Source organism: Salmo trutta, chromosome 40 (genome assembly GCF_901001165.1).
Source record: "Salmo trutta chromosome 40, fSalTru1.1, whole genome shotgun sequence".
In the NCBI taxonomy this organism is placed as follows: domain Eukaryota; kingdom Metazoa; phylum Chordata; class Actinopteri; order Salmoniformes; family Salmonidae; genus Salmo; species Salmo trutta.
In genome coordinates this window covers 23,723,529-23,735,669 of record NC_042996.1, presented here as the reverse complement: position 1 = coordinate 23,735,669, position 12,141 = coordinate 23,723,529, and the positions used below count along the sequence as shown (strand labels likewise).

Genomic DNA, 12,141 nt, shown 5'->3' with positions numbered 1-12,141 from the left:
AATTGTGATAAAGTGAGTTATAAGTGAAATAATCTGTCTGTAAACAATTGTTGGAAATATTACTTGTGTCATGCACAAAGTGGATGTCCTAACCGACTTGCCAAAGCTATAGTTTGTTAATTAACAAGAAATTTGTGGAGTGGTTGAAGAACGAGTTTTAATGACTCCAACCTAAGTGTATGTAAACTTCCGACTTCAACTGTACATTGAGTGATTGATTGATTAAATGTTATGCTCCACAAAGATAAATAATTGTTATCTAAACTAATCCAATCATTGAACTTTTAGACCCTTTCCTGAAATGGTTGTTCCAGTTTAAATGGCTTAGGTAGCTTCCTCTTAACCCTGGCAGTCATTATGAATAGAGGTTGCGGGTGAGTACAAATTGTAGCTATAAGCTACAAACTTTTGACTGATACTGTATAAATATATTTTTTTAAACTAAAATTGATATTCATTCGTCTCACCTGACAGCATTGAGGTTGGTGTGTGAAACTGAACATTTAAATCTACAGTACGCAAAGCTATTACTGTAAAGAACAGTATGTTAGAGTCATTTTTAAAGGAGGCTTCCAGTTACAGTTAACAACCATCATTTTACCCATAATGCAGTGCAATCTAGAGCAATAATTCTGTAAAACATATTTAAGTTATTTTATTGTGCGTTCAACAGTGTTTTACTGTAGTCGTACAGTGTGTGCGTGAGTGAAGCAAGGGAAAGAGGTTGCTTTCTCTCCCCAAAATACCTGCCGTGAAGACTCCATCCGCTCCAGTCATTAGCTTTAAGAGGGAACCTTAATTCAAACTAATTTCAAGCAATGAACAGGTAATCAAACCACTGTGTTGTTGGGGAAAAGTAGGAGGGAGGGGAGAAGCGTTTTAGGTACGCTTGCTTAGGTGTACCTGGCTAGGGTTGGATTCATTAATATGAGCATTCTGCTGTCTGCTGCCAGCTAGTGTAGCTAACTCTGGGATGGAACTGTGGAACTGTCGGAAGCTAACTCTGACATGGGAACCAAGTCATGGCTTGTGGTGGAGTGAGTGAGTGAGTGAGTGAGTGAGGGAGTGAGGGAGGGAGTGAGGGAGTGAGGGAGGGAGGGAGGGAGGGAGGGAGGGAGGGAGGGAGTGTTCACACTGGGTTAAGGCTACACATTAGTGGTTGATGGAATTAGAATGACTACAATTGACATTCCTATTCAAGTTAACATTCTGGTAATTCTTATTCCAAGGAGTTACCCATTATGTGCTTTCAAACATAGTGATAATTAATATACATTCTGTAAATAAAACTCACCGTAGTGGTTTTGACTCTGCCTCCTGGTTGTGTACAAGTCCATCCAGATGTATTGATTAACAGGTCACAGCCCTCATCGTCCAGACATGGGACCATCTCACACCACTGTTTGGTCCGGACGATACTAGCTGTGGAGTGAGGGAGGGAGACGGGAGATGTCGAGAGATGGCGAGAGAGGAGAATAGAAAGGGAGAAATAGAGAGACATGGTTAACCTCATTTCGGAGGGGTCAAAACACACAACTCTCAGTGTTTAAAACAATAAGCAGGTATTTACATTATTTTGAGATGCTATTTTGGTTCTTTAAACTCAATTGATTGAGGCACTAAAAATAGTTGCCTTCTGGATATATTGCAAGAGTAAATGATCTACCAAATAGTTGCACACAGAGCCAGAGTACTATCAAATATTCTGGTTTACTGAAATCCGCCTGACTCGCTCACCCTACAGATGTAGATCTTAATTTGATCACCATGTTGCAGGAGAACTTTCCTGCAGTGTATTTGAGGTTAAAAAAGGCTTCTGAAGTTTGTAATTTCCACTTTAAAATTTCAGACAGAAAAATTTATCAACTCCTACAAAAATCACCAGAAATTATAATCCACATAAATAATTAACATTTCCTGTTGCTGCAGGATAATTTTCCTGCTTTAGCAAACTGGCTCAAATTAAGATCCTACATTTGATTAGGCACAGAAATTGATGTTTTTTCTACATCAGCCTTGTCTGGGGTTGTCTGAGTTTGTGATGAGTTTGTGATGATGCACTTCTGAAACGTGTACATGGGAAGAAAAGTGTACTTATCCTTATCCAGTTTGACTGTGGATGAATCAACAGATAGAGTACGGACTAATAATAAACACTTCTTCTGAAACCAACCAAACTGGCTGTTAAATCCCAGAGCTTTGTATTTGAGGTAGGCTCTTTGGCGTAAGGACTCATCATAAGCAAAAGTCTAATTTTAAAAAGTAGGACACAGTATTCCCACACCTGCACGCCTTCAGACAAATGGCACCCTCAACTAGCCTTCAGAGAGAGAGCGTTAGAGAGGGAAATAAAGAGATAGACATTTATAGAAAGAGAGATTTATTTTCCATCTGGAAATGAGATTGTGAAACAATGGGAGACGAACGAAACACAGAGGGTGAATTGTTGCAACCAAATATATTGCCATATTCTGTCATGACACCTATGATATTCAGATCTAGTAATAAACCATATACAAGAAAGATACATATGTTTTGATCCATTCACAGCAAATTGGTCAGTGTTACTAGTGTTGATTTTTCAGTTTAACATTTAAAGTGTTGATTCAAGTATTAAATTAACACTCAGTGGTATAAATTAACCCCAGTGTTGGTGTTAATAACCTGTTAATAACCAGTGTAGAGTGTGAGAGTGTGATTGTTTCAGCATTCCCTCCCCCATATGCCCCCCTAGGCATAACTACGACAACATAACCAACAAAAACGGGTCACAACTCCTGCAGCTCTGTCGCACGCTGGGTATGTACATAGTCAATGGTAGGCTTCGAGGGGACTCCTATGGTAGGTACACCTATAGCTCATCTCTTGTCAGTAGCACTGTTGACTACTTTATCACTGACCTCCGCCCAGACTCTCTCAGAGCATTCACAGTCAGACCACTGACACCTCCATCAGATCAAAGCAAAATCACAGTCTACTTGAACAGAGCAATACTCAATCATGAGGCATCAAAGCCAAAGGAACTGAATAATTTTAGAAATGCTATAGATGGAAGGAAACCTATCAAAAACCTATTAGGCAACAACAAATTCCATCCCTTTTAGACAACTTCTTGGACAAAACGTTCCACTGTAATAGTGAAGGTGTACAGTAAACTTTGCAGTAAAAACCTAAACAGTATATTTGGCCTCTCAGCTTCCCTATCAAATCTAAAAAATTCAAACAGAAAACCGAAGAAAATTAACAAGAATGACAAATGGTTTGAGGAATAATGCAAAAACCTAAGATAGATGTTGAGAAACCTATCTAACCAAAAACATAGAGACCCATAAAATCTGAGCCTACACCTTCACTATGGTGAATGACTAAAACAGTACAGAAGTACACTACAGAAAAAGAAGGAACAGCACGTCAGAAATCAGCTCAATGTAATTGAAGAATCCATAGAATCTAACCACTTCTGGGGAAATTGGAGAACATTAAACAAACAACAACACAAAGAGTTATCTGTATTCTCAAAATCCTCTACCACAAATTCCAATTGGCTGTACTTAAACTCTTTATCCTTAGCTCTGGCATCTTCCCCAATATTTGGAGCCAAGGACTGATCACCCCAATCCACAAAAGTGGAGACAAATTCGACCCCAATAACTACCGTGGGATATGCGTCAACAGCAACCTTGGGAAAATCCTCTGCATTATCATTAACAGCAGACTCGTACATTTCCTCAGTGAAAACAATGTACTGAGCAAATGTCAAAGTTGCTCTTTACCAAATTATCGTATGACAGACCATGTATTCCCCCTGCACACTCTAATTGATGATCGTGGACTTCAGGAAAGAGCAGAGGGAGCACCCCCCTATCCTCATCGACGGGACAGTAGTGGAGAAGGTGGACAGTTTTAAGTTCCTCAGCGTACACATCACAGACAAACTGAAAATGGTCCACCCACACAGATAGTGGGGTGAAGAAGGAGCAACAGCACCTCTTCAACCTCAGGAGGATGAAGAAACTTAGCTTGTCACCTAAAACCCTCACAAACTTTTACAGATGCACAATCGAGAGCATCCTGTCGGGCTGTATCACCGCCTGGTAAGGCAACTGCACTGTCCTCAAACGCAAGGCTCTCCAGAGGGTAGTGCGGTCTGCACAATGCATCACCGGGGGCAAACTACCTGCCCTCCAGGACGCCTACAGCACCCGATGTCACAGGAAGGCCACAGCCTGTTCAACACGTTATCATCCAGTAGGCGAGGTCAGTACAGGTGCATCAAAGCTGGGACCGAGAGACTGAAGAACAGCTTCTACCTCAAGGCCATCAGACTGTTAAACAGTCATCACTAACACAGAGAGGCTACTGCCAACATACAGACTCAAATCACTGGCCATTTAACCCCTGGTCGGGACATCCAGCAAAAAATCCTATCGCCATTAGCATAACGAAATTTAATATATATATTTTTTCAAATATAGGACTATGTTATATCGTTTTATAGATACACCTCTCCTGAATCGAACCACGTTGTCCGATTTCAAAAAGGCTTTACAGCAAAAGCAAAACATTAGATTATGTTAGAGGAGTATATCGTAAAAGTAGCCACATAGCCATTTTCCGACCAACCACATGCATCACAAATAACCAAAAAACAGCTAAATGCAGCACTAACCTTTGACAATCTTCATCAGATGACACCCCTAGGACATCATGTTACACAATACATGCATTCTTTTGTTCGATAAAGTTGATATTTATATATAAAAACAGCATTTTACATCGGCGCGTAACGTTGACTAACTATTTTCCCTCAAATGCATCCGGTGAAACAGCGCTACAATTTACTAAATTACTATTCGAAAACATTTTTAAAATGTAATATTGTCATTCTAAGATTTATAGATGAATATCTCTTGAAAGCACCTGTAATGCCAGATTTAAAAATAACTTTACTGGGTAATAACACTTTGCGATAAAAGGGGATGCGATACTCAGAAAATAGGCTACCGTTACAGGTCAGCGCCATCTTGGAACAATCGCATATGAAATCTAGTCTTGTATACTATTGTCAATAATCCCTTACCTTTGATTATCTTCATCAGAAAGCACTTCTAGGAATCCCAGGTCCACAACAAATGTATTTTCGTTCGAAAAAGTTAATCCTTTATGTTCCAATAGCTTGTTTTTGTTAGCGCGTTCTGAAGGCTGCACCAAAAGTGCCGTCGTGCGCGGGACTCCACTTTCGAAAAAATGCATTTTTTTTTATTTAGGTTCGTTCAAACATGTCAAACGTTGTATAACATAAATCTTTAGGGCCTTTTTCAGCCAGAGCTCCAATAAGATTCAAGGGGGACGATTGCATTGTGTTTCAAAACGTTTCTAAAGGGGAGGGTAGCCAGGGGCGCCGGCGTCATAATGGTGATGGCCCTCTCCGTGTGACCACTTCCACTGCGTCTCATTCATTCAGTTTTCACAGTAGAAGGCTCAAATCACTTTGTAAAGACTGGGGACATCTAGTGGAAGCAATAGGAAGTGCTCAATGAACCATTGCTCACTGTGTGATTTACAGGCAAACTGATGAAGTTGAGTCCGCAATTCAGAATTCCACATCCTGTTACGATCGGTCTCGGGGTTTTGACTGCCATATGAGTTCTGTTATACTCACAGACACCATTCAAACAGTTTTAGAAACTTTAGGGTGTTTTCTATCCACAAGTATTAATTATATGCATATCCTAGCTTCTGAGTTTGAGTAGGAGGCCGTTTAAAATGGGCACGAATTTTTTTCAAAAATCGCTGTAGCGCCCCCTATCCTAGGCGAACGACAAGAGGTTAATAAATGAATTTAATAAAGGTATCACTAGTCACTTTAAATAATGTCACTTTAATAATGTTTACATACCCTACATTACTCATCTCATATGTATATACTGTATTTTATGCCATCTATTGCATATTGCCTATGCCGCACGGCCATCGTGCATCCATATACATATTCCATCCCCTTACATTGTGTGTATAAGGTAGTCGTTGCGAATTTGTTAGATTACTTGTTAGATATTACTGCGGAACGAAAAGCACAAGCATTTCGCTACACTCACATTAACATCTGCTAACCATGTGTATGTGACCAATAACATTTGATTTGATTTGGCAAACAAACAAACCAAAACAAAGGCAAAGTCTTCTCATGCTTTGATGATTTCAAAAAAGCTTTTGACTCATATTGGCATGAGGATCTGCTATACAAATTGATGGAAAGTGGTGTTTGGGGAAAAACATACGACATTATCAAATCCATGTACACAAACAACAAGTTTGTGGTTAAAATTGGCAAAAAACATACACATTTCTTTCCACAGAGCGGTGGGGTGAGACAGGGATGCAGCTTAAGCCCCACCCTCTTCAACATATATATCAACGAATTGGCGAGGGCACTAGAACAGTCTGCAGCACCCGGCCTCACCCTAGTAGAATCTGAAGTCAAATGTCTACTGTTTGCGGATTATCTGGTGCTTCTGTCCCCAACCAAGGAGGGCCTACAGCAGCACCTAAATCTTTTACACAGATTCTGTCAGACCTTTGCCCTGACAAAAATAATGGTGTTCTAAAAAAGGTCCAGTTGCCAGGACCACATATACAAATTCCATCTAGACACCGTTTAGCCCTAGAGCTCACAAAAAAACTATACATAACTTGGCCTAAACATCAGCGCCACAGGTAAATTCCACAAAGCTGTGAACGAGCTGAAAGACAAGGAAAGAAGGGCCTTCTAACATAAAATTCGACATACCAATTAGGATCTGGCAAAAAATACTTGAATCAGTTATAGAACCCATTGCCCTTTATGGTTGTTAGGTCTGGGGTCCGCTCACAAACCAAGACTTCACAAAATGGGACAAACACCAAATTGAGACTCTGCATGCAGAATTCTGCAAAAATATCCTCTGTGTACAATGTAAAACACCAAATAATGCATGCAGAGCCAATACCAAAATCCAGAAAAGAGCCGTTAAAATCTATAACCTAAAAGGAAGCAATTTTCAAACCTTCCATAACTAAGCCATCACCTACAGAGAGATGAGCCTGGAGAAGAGTCCCCTAAGCAAGCTGGTCCTGGAGCTCTGTTCACAAACACAAACAGACCCCGCAGAGCCCCAGAACAGCAACACAATTAGACCCAACCAAATCATGAGAAAACAAAAAGATAATTACTTGACACATTGGAAAGAATTAACAAAAAAACATAGCAAACTAGAATGCTATTTGGCCCTAAACAGAGAGTACACAATGGCAGACCCAAACTGATCCACATTTAAGGAAAACTTTCACTATGTCCAGACTCAGTGAGCATAGCCTTGCTATTGAGAAAGGCTGCAGTAGGCACACCTTGCGCTCAAGAGAAGACAGGCTTTGTGCACACTGCCCACAAAATGAGGTGGAAAGTGAGCTGCACTTCCTAAACTCCTGCCAAATGTATGACCATATTAGAGACACATATTTCCCTCAGATTACGCAGATCCACAAAGAATTTGAAAACAAATACAATTTTTAAATACCACAGTGTGCCATCACAGCAGCAATATTTGTGATCTGTATGCCACAAGAAAAGGGCAACCAGTGAAGAACAAGCACCATTGAAAATGTGTCTTCCCTTTTGTACTTTAACTATTTGCACATAATATGACATTTGAAATGTCTTTATTCTGTGTAATGTTTACTGTCATGTTTTTTGTTTATTTCACTTTTGTTTATTATCCTCTTCACTTGCTTCAGCAATGTTAACATATGTGTCCCATGCCAATAAAGCCCTTAAATTGAAATGTAATAGAAATTGAGAGAGAGAGAGAGAATTGATGCAATTTCAATGTTGCTTTGTGTATCACCAAATTAGCTTGAGTTGATTTTACTGCAACACTGCTCACTGCATCCAAAATGCTTGACATAGGCTTTTCAAAAAGCTGTCTGTCAAATATAAGCTCCCTGCCCACTCAGTCTGTAATTTCAAACATCCTGGTAGTTAGTCATAAGAGAAAAAGTAATTTTCAGAATGACTGTTTAGGACCTTTAACACTGTCAGTGTTGCTTTAACACTGGAGAGTTTGCTGTGTGACTATAACTTACAGAGGTCACCTTGAATTTCTATTAGAATCTAGCATAGATCATAGAAGCAGTTCCCTCCTATTCATGAGACTAGATAAAACAAATGTACTCTAAAAAAACATGTTCTGTGAAGCTTTACAATGATGAATATCATTCTAAGATTAAACAACAATGCAAAACACTCATGATTCTCATTGCCACATTCTGTAATCAATGTAATTCATGTTTTACTTCTGAATTGTTCCATTGCAATAAGAACCACACTGTAGCTATTTGTATCAACACAAACAACACATGAACCCAACTCGGCAACCAAATCAGGAGTGTCGTAACATAACATGCCTTCAGACAAAAGGCCTAATCAGTCCTAATTGTGGATCTAATAGAGAAATGTTGAGCACTAGTAATCAATGCTCAATGGGATCCGCTTCAGGCCTGTATTTACATTTTGTCGCGTCTCTTTCTCTCCGTGCTGTGGTTGTTCACACAATGACCACACAAGAGCACTCAATTATGCCCCTTGACAGGCTTCCCTTGCTTTACATTCACATCCATGCACGCTCGCTCACGCATACTCACTGAAACTCTACTTTTTTTATTTTACCTTTATTTAAATAGACAAGTCAGTTAAGCACAAATTATTATTTACAATGACGGCCAACATCGGCCAAACCCGGACGACGCTGGGCCAATTGTGTGCCGCCCAACCACGGCCTGTTGTGATACAGTCTGGATTCGAACCAGAGTGTCTGTAGTGACGCCTCCAGCACTGAGTTGCAGTGCCTTAGACCGCTGCGCAACTCAGGAGCCCAACATTTAGGGCCCCCGCCAGCCACTAGCAGTCATAGACAGATAAATCAATCCCATACAAAACGCTGAGGCGCAGTTCATGATGGATACGTTTCAGGAGAAAAAGTAATCGAGCTCAGCCCTTGGAGGAAAGAAAAAAAAAGAGAAAGAGAGAAAAAATGAAAAATGTCCATTCACTGCAGGTGAAATGGGAAACCTGTTGGGAGTCTTTCTCAAGGACTTGCCAAGACAGACGACCCTCAATTGATAAAGACATGTTGTGGAGTCTGGTGTGTCTTAAATGGCAACCTATTCCCTATACATTGCACTACTTTTGATCAGAGCCCTATGGAAAAGGGTTCCATTTGTGACACCGCCATTGGTACTGTTGACTAACCCCATTCAGTACAAATTTGCACAACCGTGGCATTCAAATGAGGCTGTACGTTAAATTGTTACGTGTCATGACGTAACGTACCGCACGCATAATGCAACTCATTCTGTCATGCAGCCTCTCTTCTCTCACAGACTAAATCAAGAAAGGGATATGGTAAGGGGGGATACCTAGTCGATTGTACAACTGAATGCATTAAGTTTTTGCGTCATCACTGCAAGCCATTATGACTCTCAAAAGCTGTGACAGACGCTGTTTACTTCTGAAGATAACTTTAGCGCCACCCTAAAAACCTGATTCAAATTCGACACAAACCTTCAAATAGGTATGAAATGACACATTATATAAACTCTGTATAGTGTTTTATTTAAATTTTAGAGGTGATAAGTTGGACAGATCGGGTGGAAAAAGACGTTTCCAACACAACATATCTCCCCTTTTCACTATCACGCAGTAGGTTTCGCTTCCCCATCCGCCATTTCCCCACCCTCATGCACCCACGAACGCACGCACACAGGCACAACACACACCACTAGCAGCTTATTGAGCCATCTGACAACATTTGAATCAGATTCAGCCTGCATCTGTAACACCCTCCACATGTCATGATGCCATTCATTCTACACACTATCTCCTGGCATTCCTGTGTCGTGTCTTTGGCAATGCCAGATTAAGTGATATGACATGCTATTCTATAAAATCATTTCTCTGTAATTAATATTACCTGATTAAACTAATGATGTAAATGTAATTAACTAGAAAGTCGGGGCACCACGAAATAATGTTTATAGAGCTGTTATCTTCCGAATAAACTCTTAAAGACCCTGTAGTCTTTTACATCAGTAGCAGTCAATTATTAATCGTCACCTTATTCAGTCTCATCTGAAAGTTGTAAATTCTTGGTTATCTTCACGAACCCAGGCTAACAAGTTGAATCAGCAATACAAAATTTGGTTTAATTATTTATTTACTAAATACCTAAACAATCACACAGAATTACACATACCCAGGATGGGTCATACATGAAAAACGTCCCTGGTGGACGGAACCTTTATGACGGCTGGTTACACAAAGAGAGGGGGTTGGGCTTGAATGAAAGAGCGAGAAGAATGAGGAACAAAAAGGTTTTGTGTCTCTATCGGGCCGTAGACAGCTATGCTATCGTAAATACAGTATCTTATGCATTCTAAATAACCACCCATTTGGAAAAGGAAAATGCAATACATATTTACTCTGAGCTGTGCATCGGTAGATTGGTCGTAGATAGGAGGCCGGGTTGTCCAGCATGGATCTCTTGTCCTCTCAAGAATGTCTAGTGGTGAACTGGAGCATGGTAGAATGGAAACTCTGTCCGTCCTCTCCTAGCCCACGTTTACAGTTGCTGCAGCTAACTCAATCGGCTAGGAGGTATCACTTCTTTAGTGAATAAGAGTTCAAAGTTCATAGCAAGTTGCCATACTTTAAGCTCATGCTATATTCTGGCTTGTATAGTCGAAATTCATCCTTTCGGCGTGTTGATCGTCATCTTCACGTTGAAATTCAATGCTAATTTCGTTAGGTTCTTGTCGTTCAACCAGAGCTCACGCTGAGGTAGGCTTAGTTCTGTAGATGATCTTGTCCTTTTAACGCAGGGACCGCAAGTCCTCACGTCCTTGGAACACAAAGTTGGATTTTCGTCAATGGGCTTATATCGTGGTGAAGAGAAGGGCGTGTTTCATAGTTTACAACCAATGTCTGTTCACTTGGGTGGGGCCTCTGAGTGAGCAGAGTTTACTCTTATGACAAACTGTTCTCTCATTAAGAAGCTAAAATTACATTTCATCTTTTCACAAATAGTTTCATATTAAAACATTTAAATTGCACAACAATTCCAGGTGAATCTGATAACTAGAATGTGTAGACTTTCCAAGATACAGTTAATGTTGTCCTATCATAAGTAATAATGTCTCAGACACCAACTGATCTGACATCATATTAATTAAGTACCAACGCATATTTTCAACTGGTTGGATTACCTAAATATGGTTCCGTTTCCCACCTTTTGATGTTACCAGAGTCTCTATGTTAACAAAGGGATTTTCAATAGTCACATCGGTAGAGTAGAGAGAGGAAAAAGGGAAAGGTATTTATGGGGGTCTTAAACCTCCCCCAACAGGCCAACGTCATGACACCTGTTACACTATCTTTCCTTCTTTCTGTCTATAGTGGGCTACCAGCAGTATTGGCCTATACCGTATACCATGTAACCAGGGCAAGCGGTGTTTTTAAATTTTTTTATAATTATCTATTACAAAAAAACACAAGGAAGGGTTAACATTAAAATATTAGAACATTAAGTATTAGAACACTATCAAACATGTATCAGTCTTTCCGCAACAGAGCCATCCTTATGTCTGAGGGTGCGTGTGCATGATAGTGATATAAAATATATGTCATAGTTTCCTTTTTCATGATCACAATCTTGTGAAACCCGAACCCTCCAAGATCCCCCCCACAGTTCCCCAATAGCTGTCCCTCAGCCATATGAGACCCTTCCGACAGTTCCCCCTCCCCCTGTAATAATTTTTTTTTAAATTCCATTCCCCACCCCCAAGAACCCCCCAATGCACCAGCAACCAAGAAAATGAACTAAAGAGAAGAAAACAGCAAACAACAATGCAAAAAAAAAGAAAACAAATAATACATTTAAAACAAAGGACATCAAGGACAACAAATCATAACAGCAATGCCTACTTTATATGTTTGTGTGCATGTATGGCACTATTACATGTATGTGTGTGTTCTTGTATGTGTTTATTTGAATGAGAGTGTGTGTATATGCATGTGTACAAACACCTGCACGGCATCAGCCTCAGGCA

At 40.1% G+C, this 12,141-nt stretch overlaps 1 protein-coding gene across 2 annotated transcripts in view; it reads right to left on the bottom strand.

The window, feature by feature from the left end:
* The window catches only part of LOC115180230 (chemokine-like protein TAFA-5), a 165,663-nt gene that overhangs the window by 22,784 nt on the left and 130,738 nt on the right, over window positions 1-12,141 (bottom strand). For both annotated transcript variants that reach the window (XM_029742152.1, XM_029742154.1), the window contains exon 3: window positions 1,295-1,422. In XM_029742152.1, coding sequence (XP_029598012.1) covers window positions 1,295-1,422 — 128 coding nt within the window. The remainder of the gene's footprint in view (window positions 1-1,294; window positions 1,423-12,141) is intronic.